This window comes from Aquarana catesbeiana, linkage group LG05 (assembly GCF_042186555.1).
Source record: "Aquarana catesbeiana isolate 2022-GZ linkage group LG05, ASM4218655v1, whole genome shotgun sequence".
Classification (NCBI taxonomy): domain Eukaryota; kingdom Metazoa; phylum Chordata; class Amphibia; order Anura; family Ranidae; genus Aquarana; species Aquarana catesbeiana.
Window position 1 is genome coordinate 258292577 of NC_133328.1, and position 15059 is coordinate 258307635.

General features: G+C 43.1%; 1 protein-coding gene across 1 annotated transcript in view; it reads left to right on the top strand.

The window, feature by feature from the left end:
• EXOC3 (exocyst complex component 3) overlaps positions 1-15059 on the top strand; it is a 569566-nt gene that overhangs the window by 268723 nt on the left and 285784 nt on the right. Inside the window, exon 6 of the mRNA XM_073630729.1 lies at positions 10551-10676. Within this exon, the coding sequence (XP_073486830.1) occupies positions 10551-10676 (126 nt within the window). The remainder of the gene's footprint in view (positions 1-10550; positions 10677-15059) is intronic.

Below are 15059 nucleotides of genomic sequence, written 5' to 3' on the forward strand. Positions count from 1 at the left end.
TTCAAACCCACAGACTCTAATAGTTACTTGCCCATTGATAGTGGCCATCACCCTATGTGGTTAAAAAATATTCCGAAGGGACAGCTCACTAGGGTGAAAAGGAATTGTTCAGAAGAAGGTGATTTCTTGGTACAGGCTCAGATTATAAAGAAAAAATTTATGGAAAAGGGATATTATGAGGAAGCGCTAGATTCTATTATTCAGGAATTAGCTATGCAACCTAGGGAAACCTTTCTAGAAGAGGGTCCATTGGTCCCAAATAGGGACAGTCATGAATGGAGCTTCATTTCAAGCTTCCACTCTCAGTATAAAGAAGTGGAAGGTATCTTTGCCGCCCATTGGCATGTGTTGCGCATGGACAAAGTGTTACAATCAGTTTTACCCTGTAGGCCTCAGTTTATCTACAGAAGGGCCCAGAGCTTTTCAGACAAAATAGTGCGGAAGGTGTTGGATCCTCCGGCTAGGCCCCCTACTTTCTGGAATAAGAATGTTTTTTTATAGCTGTAGGAGGTGTCGTGCTTGTAAGGACATGGAGAGACCAGTAAGAGCGTTGGAGAGTTTTACATCCACCTCTAACAATAAAGAATTTGCCATCAAAGAGTTCATTACGTGCAACACCTCCTATGTTGTCTATGCTCTCCAATGTCCGTGTGGACTTATTTATATAGGTCGCACTAAGAGACTTTTAAGAATCAGGATTGCAGAGCATATAACAAACATAAAAATAGGTTTTAAAGACCACAATGTTTCGCTCCATTTCAAATTAAAGCATAACCAAGATCCCTCTGGCCTCAGGTTTTTGGGCATTGACCATTTAAAACCGAAATGGAGGGGTTCCAATTTGGTCCGTGACCTGTCTAGGAGAGAGACCCAGTGGATCTTTTTGGTGGATACATTATCGCCAAGAGGGTTGAACGTGGAGTTAGACATTAACTGCTTCATAAGCGATTTTTAATTAATTGTTATGGAGTAGTGGTGATCGTTTTCTTTTTAATGCCTAATCTGCTTATATACTATATGCCGTATACAGTTGATGTTTGCGCTTTTTTTATATATATAAAACATTTTTTTATTTTATTGGATTTTATGTGAGTGTATGCCCCATGGCTTATATATATGTTTGCCCCGTATCGGGTTCGTTTCTTCACCTTGGCCACTATATAAGTGTATTGTGTGACATATGTAAAAAATATATATATATTTTTTTTTTTTTTAATTTAATTTTGAATATAAATTTTAAGGATATTGTTCAATGCATGTCGTTTTAAGCGAATATTGGTTTTAATCTACCTGAATGGGGTCCTTTTTTAGAAATCAACTGCCCACTATTTGCCTCTTTATAATTGACTGTATTCAGAGATATAATGTGAATTAATTTATTATTTGTTTTTAGTTGAATATTCATTGTTCGTACTATGTGATGTACTAACGATTGAATTTAATGGAATCAGAGGCTTACTATATTTGTATATGCACCTGATATGCTGTGTTACCATGCAGTGATCAGCCTTTAGCGATCGCCTGATATGCTGTGTTGTCATGTAGCGATCATCTTTTAGCGATCGCTGCAGTATGTATATGCATATCGGCGAACTTATTATGATAGATTCAATATGTGTGTTAATTTGCACATGATGATATATTGTTAGCTCCCACTATAAAAGCATAATGCGTAGTGTCAGTTTATACATTTTACTGGCTGGCTTGTTTTAGCCTGGGGGTGTATATTCTCGCATATGCGAGCTAATGTGCAGAGTGGTTGATTGTCTCTCTCCCCCTCCCGTAAAGAAGCTGTCAGTATGTATTTCGGCCGATGACTCGCACCTGTCGTCACGCCGAATGCTTCTCTGATTGGCTAGGGAGGATGGGGCTGGGCAATATAGACCTGTCCGTTAGTCGTGTAGGCACGCCCTCTGTTGAAGTCAGGATATGATGAAACGCGTCAGAGCGTGGCCTACACGACGCCGGAAGTGACGCTTGCGCTCCACCACAGCCTGACTCGCATCCAGGAAGTAAGAGATCGCTCCTTGGGAAGCTGAACCGGTTGATGTTTACCACGGTGAAGTGCTGGGTTTAATACTTCCTTTTGATGTGCTCTTTTGATTGCAATATTAATGTACGTATAATTATTGAAGGGGGGTCTTTGTGTGATGTGATGGGCTTTTAATTAATAAACAGGATTACGCTATGTGCGCTTTTCTTTTGTTGTTTGGTGATTTTTGAGTCCTGATCGTCTGGGATTCCTCCGGAGGGGTGTTAACAGTGGCCTGTGGCTTGGATTTCTCTTTCCTTGGAAGCTTATGGTTATTAGGCTCTGGTGAGTTTAACCCCCTGAGGGGAGTGTGTTCTCACAGGGTGGAAGTGGATGGATCGGTGGAAGGTGCACACTGAATTTCTATACTCTGATCACCTATGAACACTTTCTGAACCACTGTGTCTACTGCCCATCTCTCTCAAAGGACTTTTGTTTGTGAAGTTGGCCACATATATCCGTTATAGCTCAACATTAGCGCTGTTTTTAGTGTGTTATTATAGTCTTATTTGCTGATTATGGTATGTCACTATTTATGATGATTTATCTACATTTTTAAACGGCTGCTGCTCTATCATTATTTTGAGTTTGCACTTCTTTGTGACAGCAAATTGGTGTTATCTATATATTTTTTCTGTTTTATATCACTGTTTCGGAGCTGCTTGGGTCCCTGGCGCTGAGTGGTGTACTTTTGGGCCCTTGAAAACACCTTTTTACATCCCAGGAAATATCTCATAGGTAGAATTCTTGATTTTCTACAATTAGGATTAGAGATGAAGTACCATCAAGGGCCAGGTCTCGGCAGTATTATTTCAACGGCCACTTGCTTCGCATTCTTTGGTCCGAAACTTTATGCAGGGGGTGATGCCTCTTAATCCTCCGGTTAAAGCGCCCCTAAACCCCTGGGACTTGAACTTGGTCCTGGCTGTGTTACAGAAACAGCCTTTTGAACCAATAAGTCAGATTCCTTTGGTCTTGTTGACAAGGAAGTTAATTTTTCTGGTGGCCATCTCTTAGCAGCCCTTTTGTAAGGAGCCTTATTTGATTATACACAAGGATAGAGTGGTACTGCGCCCTCATCCTAGTTTTTTGCCGAAGGTGGTTTCTGATTTTCATTTAAACCAAGACATTGTTCTGCCTTCCTTTTTTCCAGATCCCTGTTCTCCGGAAGAGAGATCACTACATTCATTGGATGTAGTAAGAGCAGTCAAGGCCTATCTCGAGGCAGTTGCTCAGATTCGCAAAACGGATGTTTTGTTCGTGCTGCCAGAGGGTCCCAATAGAGGACAGGCAGCGTCAAAAGCTACCATTTCTAAATGGATTCGACAATTGATCATTCAAGCTTACGGTTTGAAAAAGAAGATTCCTCCGTTTCAGATCAAGGCACATTCCACAAGGGCTATTGGTGCTTCTTGGGCAGTGCATCACCGGGCCTCGATGGCTCAGATCTGCAAGGCCGCAACCTGGTCTTCAGTTCATACATTCACCAGATTCTATCAGGTGGATGTGAGAAGGCATGAGGATATTGCCTTTGGGCGTAGTGTGCTGCAGGCAGCGGTACAGGGTCCTCAGGTCTGATTGCACCCTACTTGGTCGTGGTTCCCCCCCCCCAGGTAGCATTGCTCTGGGACATCACATCAGTAATTACTGTGGCTCTGTGTCCCGTGATGTTCGAGAAAGAAAATAGGATTTTTAAAAACAGCTTACCTGTAAAATCCTTTTCTTTCGAAGGACATCACGGGACACAGAGGTCCCGCCCCTCTTCTAATACACTATATTGCTTGCCTACAAAACTGAGGTATCCCTGCAAGGGGAGGGATTATATAGGGGGTTGAACTTTCTGATAGGGTGTGCCAGTATCCAATCACCAGTGATACCCTATATAACCCATCAGTAATTACTGAGGCTCTGTGTCCCGTGATGTCCTTCGAAAGAAAAGGATTTTACAGGTAAGCTGTTTTAAAAAATCCTATTTTTTTTTGCTTTTTGCTATACTAAATCTCCCAAAAAAATATATAAAAAAACATTTTTTTCCCTCAGTATTGGCCGATACGTATTCTACATATTTTTGGTAAAAAAAAAAGTTGCAATGAGCGTTTATTGATTGGTTTGCGCAAAAGTTATAGCATCTACAAAACAGGGGATAGTTTTATGGCATTTTTATTAATAGTTTTTTTTTTTTTTTTTACTAGTAATGGCGGCGATCAGCGATTTTTATTGTGACTGCAATTAAAAATGCACTGATTACTGTGTAAATGTGACTGGCAGTGAAGGGGTTAACCAGGAGGGGGCGCTATAGGGGTTAAGTGTGTCCTAGGGAGTGATTCTAACTGTGGGGGGGATGGGCTATGTGTGACACGACACTGATCACTGCTCCCGATCACAGGGAGCTGTGATCAGTGTCCTGTCACTAGGCAGAACGGGGAAATGCTTGTTTCCCCGTTCTTCCTCTCCATGAGATGATCGTGGGTGTCCCCACGGTCATCGAATCCGTGGGATCCGCGGTCGGACTCACGGAGCTTGCGGCGTGTGCCTGCTAGCCAGACCTCACGAAAACACGTAAAATAACGTGATTCCGTTCAGCGGAGCCAACCTGCCGCAGTTAAAAAAAATTAAAGACTGTTTTGTGGATTTTCAGACAGAACTGATATATGTATCCCTTGTCATAAGCAGGTGGCTTGATAAAAGCTACCTGCACCTGCTGTCACTTATGCTGGCCATACAAAAACAACGTCTTCCTTCAAAACAAACTTCATTTTAAGAACGTTCATTCATTTTCTAATTGTTAGTGGGGTCAAATCAATGTTAGTTTTCGACCACAGTGACAGGAAAATTTGAAGGAACAGAATAGAAAACTTCTTAGTCAAAGGAATACCCTACCGACGCTTCTGGCTCCTTCTGCCTTCTGAGTGCCCCAATAGCAAGCTGCAAAGTATAGTATTAGGTGCCCCTATAACAAGGTAAAAAAACTTCTGCCTTTAGAACCACTCAGTTTCTGCCCAGGACTACATGTCCCATGAGGCATTGCTCCTCACACATTCACAAGTTCTCAGGCAATTACTGACACGTAAGGGCGGTGTACTGAGCTGTATGTGTGCTGCACTGTATTTCCTGACCTGTAAACAAATAATGCGTTCTGTATGCAGGCCGACTAATCATCTGGCCGATTAATCTAATATGAAAATAGTTGACAACTATTTTCATAATCGATTATTTGTCGATTAATCGGTTAGTTGTTTCAGCCCTAGTTAGAATGCAATTTACCAACGAATAATCTTTTAAAGCCAAACTCCAGTCAATGCTTTGCTTTCCTATTGGATAGAGTCATGGAATGTTATTGATTTCTGAAATGAGATTTCACTGCATTTCCTTATCTCTTATGTTTGGAACCAAAGTGAGTGGAATTCTTTCCAAGAGGAACAATTTTTACTGCAACAGTGCAAGAAATGATGCAAGGCTGTCGTAAAGGGATCACAGATCGCGATCAAATCTTTTGTGAATTATAAGGTCTCTTTCACACGTGCATACTTAAAGTGGATGTAAACCCACTCCCATCTTTTTTAAAATACTGCCATAGGGGTGATCTATAAGGATATACATGCCTCCTGCATGTATCCTTACCTTTCAAATGTCTCCCCTTTAGCTGTTTGGAGCCCCCAAAAATGCCGAATTCAGTGGGCGGGTCCGTTGTACGGCGCTCGGTGGGCAGAGTCATGACATCACCAGACTCCCCGCCCACCTCTACACTCGTGCCTGGCCGGAGTAAAAAGTGCGCGCACAGGAGAAGAGCGTGCTCATGGCTCCTGTCACTGTCCAGTGACAGTTGGGGATCGGTGCGGCGGGGACAGCTGTGAGCACGGATCCCCCTGAGGAGGCAGAGAAGGAGAAGCAGCTGATCAAACGCCATGCAGGGAGATCGGTGCTTACAGCTGTCCCTCCGCTGCACCGATCACCCCCGACTGTCCCTTGTGTCCTCCTCCTCCAGTGCCTGACGTGTTCTCTCCACCACCACCACCTCCCCTTCTTCTCTGGCCCCCCTCCTGTCCTTATCCGCCCGCTGTGTCTTCTTCCTCCACCCCCCTCGTCCCCCGCAGCCGACTCCCCTCCATTCCAGCAGGCTCTGTCAGGATGCAGAGCGGAGGAAAGGACGGAAACGCTATACATGTCATTTACGGGGGTGGGGGGGGGTGGAGTGCTGCTGGACACAGCTATATACAGTATATATATATATATATATATATATATATAATGTGTGTGTGTGTGTGTGTGTAATATAGCTGTGTCCAGCAGCAACCCCCCCTCCCCCACCTATCAGACCAGTGGAGTGTCTGCAGCCAGGGCTGAGGTTATGTGGAACAGCTAATCCTGGCAGAGCTGCTGAAGAAAGGAGTGGGAGGGAATTAAAAAATACTGCATGTGTCTTACTTAGGCTAGTGCACGAGATATGTAAATCACCTGTCACTCACAGCAAGGGGGAGTATTTGACAAAGTTTTTCTCAGTTTGTCAAGAATTTTCTCACTGAACAATAAAAGAGGATTGCTCTGAGATGGATTAACTCTGTGTGGCAAGACTGGGCTCAAATGATAGGAAACCTTATACTCTACAATATGACATTAAAAAAAAAAAAATCTCGGGTTTACATCCACTTTAAGTTTACACCTGTGTGAGGGCTGTGTTTTGTCTAGACGGGATGTGCAAATGTTTCGTGCATACCCTTCCAGGCCATCCTTTTTATGCTATTTGGGACAAATCGACTGCACGGACACAGCCTCTGCTCCCAATTTGACATCTGTGTGGGTCTCTGAACGCAGACAGCGTGTTAGGGGACCACACTCTCATGGATGCCAAATTGGTAGCCGCAACTGTGTATTGTAAAACTGTCGCACTGAGGGAGTCGGGTGTTCATTTAGGTTTGGATTGGCTGCATAGTGTGCTTCCTTTTTTGTTAATTGTTTTCACTCGCAATTAGATGGCTGGGAGCATTTTTCAAACTGAGTAACTAAATGAAGCTCATTGAGGGTTAGACTTGCTACATGAAAGAGAAATAAACATAAAATAGGGACACCTGGCTGGAGCAACCTGCAGGAAATTGAACATTACAAAGCACTGTGATTTTTCAGCACCTAGGCAACAACAAGCAATATTTTTTTTAACCAAAAACTGTAATGCCCTGTACACACGGTCGGACATTGATCGGACAATTCAACAACAAAATCCATGGATTTTTTCCGATGGATGTTGGCTCAAACTTGTCTTGCATACACACGGTCACACAAAGTTATCGGAAAATCCGATCGTTCTGAACGCGGTGGCGTAAAACATGTACGTCGGGACTATAAACGGGGCAGTAGCCAATAGCTTTCATCTCTTAATTTATTCTGAGCATGCGTGACACTTTGTGCGTCGGATTTGTGTACACACGATCGGAATTTCCGAGAACGGATTTTGATGTCGGAAAATTTTATAGCAAGCTCTCAAACTTTGTGTGTCGGAAATTCCGATGGAAAATGTGTGATGGAGCCCACACACGGTCGGAATTTCCGACAACAAGGTCCTATCACACATTTTCCGTTGGAAAATCCGACCGTGTGTACGGGACATAAGTGCCTTGGTAACATTTTCTGTTCATCTAAGATTTTTATTGCCATATCCTGTATAATCTTAAAAAGAAGGGCAATTTGTGTTTCTCGTGTCTTTTCGGTGTTCCATTTCTCACTTCTTTTCCCAATTCTGAGCATTTTTCAACACAGTCTCCCCAGCAGGGGTTAAAAACAAAACATAAGGCTCTGGCTTCTATACCCACCTTCTCTCTTGTGCTGTCCCCCACATTAATTATGTTCCACTACTATATGTCCTCAGTTTTCTAAGTTAATTGATGATAACTTCATTCATTCCAGAGGAATGAGGACCTATTGTGAGTGCAGTGTGTTATGGACCTGTCCCCTGTGGCTCCTTGTACACATGAGCAATCCTAGCTGCTGTGTGTGCATCCTGGAATTTTGGTGTACCTGGGGGACACAGGTGCAGTATCCATTAGTGGTCCTTGCTTTAAAAGGCAAGGTTTGTTTATTATATCTGTCCCCAACTTCCACCCACTACCACCCTGCCTGTAAAAATCGGTGCATGATTGTAGTTAAAAAATGTATCTGTAACATAAAAAAGTTAGAATAAATACTTGCCTATGCCTCCCCTTCCTCAGTGTGGGCCTTGAAGTTACCCTTCTGATGAGATTCCTGGGGATGAGCACTCTGGTCCAATGCCAAAGTGTTGTCTTGGGCAATTCAGAATCTTCATCCCTACCTGGAAATTACCAGAAGGGTTATGATGTTCCCCTCCCCTGTTCTCCGAGGTTGGAAGATGCATTATACTTGCCTTACCATTATATTACTTTCAAATACATTATTCAACTATTAAGTAGCGATTATTGCAGGAGTAGAGCTTGTATTTTACTTCAAGGTCCACTTTAAGGAACAGGATCCTTCCTATCAAATCACCGCTTGTTCTGTTCTTGGGCTTTCTGGCACTAGGTTTTGGTTTCCCAGGTATGCACAGCTGCTACCTGGTTCCTTTGTCCACATTTTTGTAAATGTTTTTTCTTGTGAATGAGATGGCATCCTGGGGGTTAGCTTTGGACATAAGGTGGCAGTGTGTGTATGTATATATATATATATATATATATATATATATATATATATATATATACTGTATATATTATACAGTGGGGACGGAAAGTATTCAGACCCCCTTAAATTTTTCACTCTTTGTTATATTGCAGCCATTTGCTAAAATCATTTAAGTTCATTTTTTTTTCCTCATTAATGTACACACAGCACCCCATATTGACAGGAAAACACAGAATTATTGACATTTTTGCAGATTTATTAAAAAAGAAAAACTTAAATATCACATGGTCCTAAGTATTCAGACCCTTTGCTCAGTATTTAGTAGAAGCACCCTTTTGATCTAATACAGCCATGAGTCTTTTTGGGAAAGATGCAACAAGTTTTTCACACCTGGATTTGGGGATCCTCTGCCATTCCTCCTTGCAGATCCTCTCCAGTTCTGTCAGGTTGGATGGTAAATGTTGGTGGACAGCCATTTTTAGTTCTCTCCAGAGATGCTCAATTGGGTTTAAGTCAGGGCTCTGGCTGGGCCATTCAAGAACAGTCACGGAGTTATTGTGAAGCCACTCCTTCGTTATATTAGCTGTGTGCTTATGGTCATTGTCTTGTTGGAAGGTAAACCTTTGGCCCAGTCTGAGGTCCTGAGGACTCTGGAGAAGGTTTTCGTCGAGGATATCCCTGTACTTGGCCGCATTAATCTTTCCCTCGATTGCAACCAGTCGTCCCGTCCCTGCAGCTGAAAAACACCCCCCGACAGCATAATGCTGCCACCACCATGCTTCACTGTTGGGACTGTATTGGACAGGTGATGAGCCGTGCCTGGTTTTCTCCACACTTACTGCTTAGAATTAAGGCCAAAAAGTTCTATCTTGGTTTCATCAGACCAAAGAATCTTATTTCTTAAAATCTTGGAGTCCTTCAGGTGTTTTTTTAGCAAACTCTATGCGGGCTTTTATGTGTCTTGCACTGAGGAGAGGCTTCCGTCAGGCCACTCTGCCTTAAAGCCCCGACTGGTGGAGGGCTGCAGTGATGGTTGACTTTCTACAACTTTCTCCCATCTCCCCACTGCATCTCTGGAGCTCAGCCACAGTGATATTTGGGTTCTTCTATACCTCTCTCACCAAGGCCCTTCTCCCCCGATAGCTCAGTTTGGCCGGATGGCCAGCTCTAGGAAGGGTTCTGGTCATCCCAAACATCTTCCATTTAAGGATTATGGAGGCCACTGTGCTCTTAGCAACCTTAAGTTCAGCAGAAGTTTTTTTGTAACCTTGGCCAGATCTGTGCCTTGCCACAATTCTGTCTCTGAGCTCTTCAGGCAGTTCCTTTGACCTCATGATTCTCATTTGCTCTGACATGCACTGTGAGCTGTAAGGTCTTATATAGACAGGTGTGTGGCTTTCCTAATCAAGTCCAATCAGTATAATCAAACACAGCTGGACTCAAATGAAGGTGTAGAACCATCTCAAGGATGATCAGAAGAAATAAACAGCACCTGAGTTAAATATGAGTGTCACAGCAAAGGGTTTAAATACTTAGGACCATGTGATATTTCAGTTTTTCTTTTTTAATAAATCTGCAAAAATGTCAACAATTCTGTGTTTTTCTGTCAATATGGGGTGCTGAGTGTACATTAATGAGAAAAAAAAATGAACTTAAATGATCTTTAGCAAATGGTGCAGCCATTATAACAAATATAACAAAGAGTGAAAAATTTAAGGGGGGTCTGAATGCTTTCCGTCCCCACTGTATGTGTGTGTATGTATATATATTTAACAGTGAATAACAAAACTCCATTTCATTATTTGGTATATTTGTATTTTAATATCTACTTGTGCAAGCTAAATATGTTTTATATATAATTGTATAATTTTATTTTTCTTCTGTATCTATTTAGTCCAATATTATTGGTTGGTTGAGAAAGGCATTAGAAACAGATAAAAAAGACTGGGATAAAGATACAGAACCTGAGGCTGACCAGGCAGGCTTCTACCAGACCACATTGCCAGCTATTGTTTTTCAGGTAATTATTAAACATTTTTGTAACTGTACAATGTAGTGTTTTCCAGCAAAGCACTGCGAAAAAATGCTCCTCCCTTTCCAGACATGAGTTGTAAGTCCTGCCCACTACCTCTGCAGTCTGCGATGCTCCTCAACACACTGCTCACTACTACTAAAGGTACTACCTATGGCCGGACTTTATAGGCCAAAACGGCACACAAGGGCTCACTGTACAAATTGCACAAATGCATATGTATAATGTTTTTTACTTTTTTCAACAATTATGTTTATATTTTATACTTTTTCAATAAATGTGACGTTTTTATTATCTTTTTTTTTTTTCCATTGTTTCCTGGCCTATAAAGTCCGACCATAGGTAGTACCTTTAGTAGTACCTCTTTTTTCCTCCCCAATATTACGGACGTGGCAATTGAGTGCCTTCTCTTTTTATTTATGACACTGCTCACTACCTCCACTGTCCTGAAAAAATAGATTTTAGCCCAGGTTCACAATGACAGGGGAATAAAATCATGCTAGTTCAGATAAACTCGCACAATTTAATTCCCGCATGTCAGTCCCAACTTCGGAGGCGATTTCAGAGACATCTGTGCGGGTTGCTGCACAGATGTGTCTGGAAATTGCACCCCCAAGTTGTCAAAAGTAGTACAGAAACTACTTTTGACAATTGGTGCGGCGCCGCAATTGCCGCCGATTTGGCATGCAATGTTAAATCGCTCCAATGTGAACCTAGGCTTAATCTGTTTCCTGGGCACTAACTGCCTGTGTGAAGAGCAGAGCTCCCTTAATTCTCAATGTCTGACTCCTATTAAAACAGTCAGAGAATGCTCCTTATTTACTTTTGGCCACTTTTTGTAAATGGGCAACAATTGCATTATTAGGCGCACATACCCACTGCTTTTTTTTTTATCAAGAAAAAAAAGTTTTATTGTACAAAATGACATAAAGTACAAACATTCCTAGTATAGACTCCATAAGCATTAACCATCGAGCCTCTTTCTGAGAACCCCCAAACATTATATATATTTTTTTTTCGAACACCCTAGAGAATAAAATGCCAGTCACTGCAAAACTTTTTGTCACACCGTATTTGTGTATCAGTCTTACAAGCGCACTTTTTTTGGAAAAAATACACTTTTTTACATTAAAAAAGTAAGACAACAGTAAAGTTAGCCCAATTTTTTTTATATTGGGAAAGATAGTGTTATGCTGAGAAAATTGATACCCAACATGTCACGCTTCAAAATTGCGCCCGCTTGTGGAATGGCGACAAACTTTTACCCTTAAAAATCTCCATAGGCGACATTTAAAAAATTCTTCAGGTTCCATGTTTTGAGTTAGAGGAGGTCTAGGGCCAGAATTATTGCTCTCGCTCTAACGATCGCGGTGATTCCTCACGTGTGTGTGGTTTCAACACTGTTTTCATATGCGGGCGCTACTCATGTATGCGTTCGCTTCTGCACTTTTTTTTTTTTTTTTACACTGTTCTTTAAAAAAAAAGTGTCACTTGTATTCGTATTACAAGGAATAGACCTCAGATCTCATATTTACACTAAAATGCAATAAAAAAATAAAATAAAATTTGTCGTTTGAAAAAATAAGTAATAATGTCCCTTTTAAGAGCTATGGGCTGAAGTGACTTTTTGACATCGCTTCCACCCTGCAATGGTATGGAGATGGGTGGGGGCCATCTTCCCCTCTCTCATCTCCATACCTAACAGGGAGAAGGATCCGATCACCTCCGCCGCTGCCGGTGGCTCTGGTAAGCAGCGGAGGGCATTGGAGAGTGGCCGGAGGGGGCCCTCTCCTGCCGCCGATAAAAGTGATCTTGCGGTGAAGCCACCGCAGAGACCACTTTTCTCTGAAACCGGACCACTCACTGAAGAAGAGGATACTAGGGTTATAGCAGCTAGCTGCTGCCATAACAACGATATCCCTCTTCAAAGTGCCGGCGTATATGGTTGTGAGCTGGTCCGGAAGTGGTTAAGAAAACAGACAGGGAATCGTTTTACTCCACATAAAGTATTAACTTGTTTGCATAGAGTCCACGCCATACAATTAGTGGTGTTTTCTGTTCAAGTAAAACAAACGCAAAACAATAATAAGAACCAAAACTCGTACAGTGTATGTATCTCTTGTACATATGTATACAGTTTACCAAATCTGCCCATTTCTATCCGACACACCATGTATAGAAACATTTCACACTCATCTTCAGTCCACTATTAATACACTGCAAGCATTCTTCAAGTCTGACGTAATATGGTAAGTATGAGCTGAGGAGGAGCCACCCTAGGAGTCTCTAGCCATTCCTGACAGATTTTTTGGAATTTATGAGGTGTATTCCTTTGATACATATTTTTCTCCCGTACTAAGATTTTATTAACCTGTTGAATCCACTGATGACATGTGGGGGTTTGAGGGGATAACCAGAAACTCGCTATCAGACCTGGGGGTGGGCAACTTGAGCATGCTCCAGTTTGTTTTGAATTTGGAGTATAGACCCCGCAGTGTGTCTGACCATTCTCCATTGGTAGCACATATAATGGTTTCCCAGCCCATTCCACTACTTAAAGCCCAGTGGAAATGTGATGCATTTTGGCTGAAGCTGTCCCAATCTCATGATAATGTTGTGAGAGCATGTGAGAGTTCTTCACACTTCAGGATCCAGAGGCTTCTTGCTTACAGCAGTGGGAGGCATTTAAGGCCTTCTTGAGGGGCTTGTTAATAGCAGAAGTGGGGGGCCTGGCTTGGCAATGACGCTGTGAGGCTGCTTTGACCGGGAGTTCCGTGCAGTGTTCGGGTTGAGAGCCGTATTCAGAGTGCAGACCTCGCTAATTTTTACATGTCCGCAACGGACAGAGCACCAGGATCACCTGCAGCGTGCAGGGGCACGGACATCTCTGCTTACTTTTTGCGGAACTCTGCAACCCCGTCACAGGCCTTGGATCCCAAGGTGGCGACGCTGCGCTCTAACACCACCGGCATGGCCTCTCAAGAAAGCAGGCAATGGGCTGCCCAATGCAGTACAAGGGACATTACCACCCTCTAATAGACCGGACTCTCTGTTCCTCACACCGGACATCCTAGGAGCAGACGGATGCTCACCATCACAGGGTGTCAGTGCCCAGGAGCAGCCGTCCACAGAGACATAGAAGGACATTATCGCCCTTCTCCCTACCAAACAGGATATTGCTGAATCGGCAGTACCCTATCCAGAGAGATCCATGATCTCAAGCAAAGGATTGACATTAGATTCTCGGGTAACTGTAGTTGAGACCTCCTCCTCTGCATTAGAATCCAGAATGGCAGCATTAGAGGAAACACAGATTGACTACAAAAGGCGCCTGATAATGTTACAACTCTCTGTGGATGATGGCGAAAATCGCAGCCGCAGGAACAACATAAGGCTACGCGGCTTGCCTGAGGCTACCTCCGGCGGAGACCTAAGGGCTATGATTGTAGCCATCTTTAATCACCTTTTAGACAAGCCGCCAACAGCTGAACTGGAACTAGACCGTGTTCACAGAGTGCTGGGGCCCAGGGGAGGGGATGCGCTCACTCCCAGAGACGTCCTTGCCAGGGTTCACTATTACATAATTAAAGAGGAAATACTGCGGCGAGCATGGGCACATGGGCCAATGGACTTTGATGGCGCATCTGTACATTTATTTCCGGATCTTTCACGGCTCACCTTAAGGATGAGAGGCTTGCTGCGCCCACTACTATAAGCCGTTAGATCAGCAGGAGCCACATACAGATAGGGCCAACCTTTTCACCTGATTGTACTTAAAGGGAACAGCTCATTTATGCTGAGCTGGCCACACCAACTTTCAGAGTTGTTCACTTTCCTGGCGATCCCTGAGATTTCTATACCTAACTGGCTGACTTTCCGACCATGTTTATCAACATGAGATCTGTGTTGCCAAGACCCCAAAGACCCAGCAGGAGGCGTTGGCGCTCCAGGCCAAGAATGGATCCACGAACTTACTTCACCGGAGTCTTAACCGGGACTGACGGTAGAGGAGATTACTTCAGGGGAGAAGTTTGGGACCCTCGTGATCCCTCCAAACTAGTCAGATATGGGTATCCTTTCTACTCTCCAATTTAGCTTCCGCTTGGTTATCTGAGTGGTCAACTTGCCTATTTCTGATCCTCCAAAAATGTATACCAAATGTGTTGCCTGCTCCTTAGTTGCAGGAAAGGTTTATTGGGTTCTGTGTATACCAAATGTGTTGCCTGCTCCTTAGTTGCAGGAAAGGTTTATTGGGTTCTGTTCTGCAGCTGGACGGGGTTGAGCCTGTATCACCCCTCCCCTCCGTCGATATTTTCCTTGGAGGGTTTTTATTCTCGCAGTGATGTGGGGAAAATTCTCACCAATTTCTTC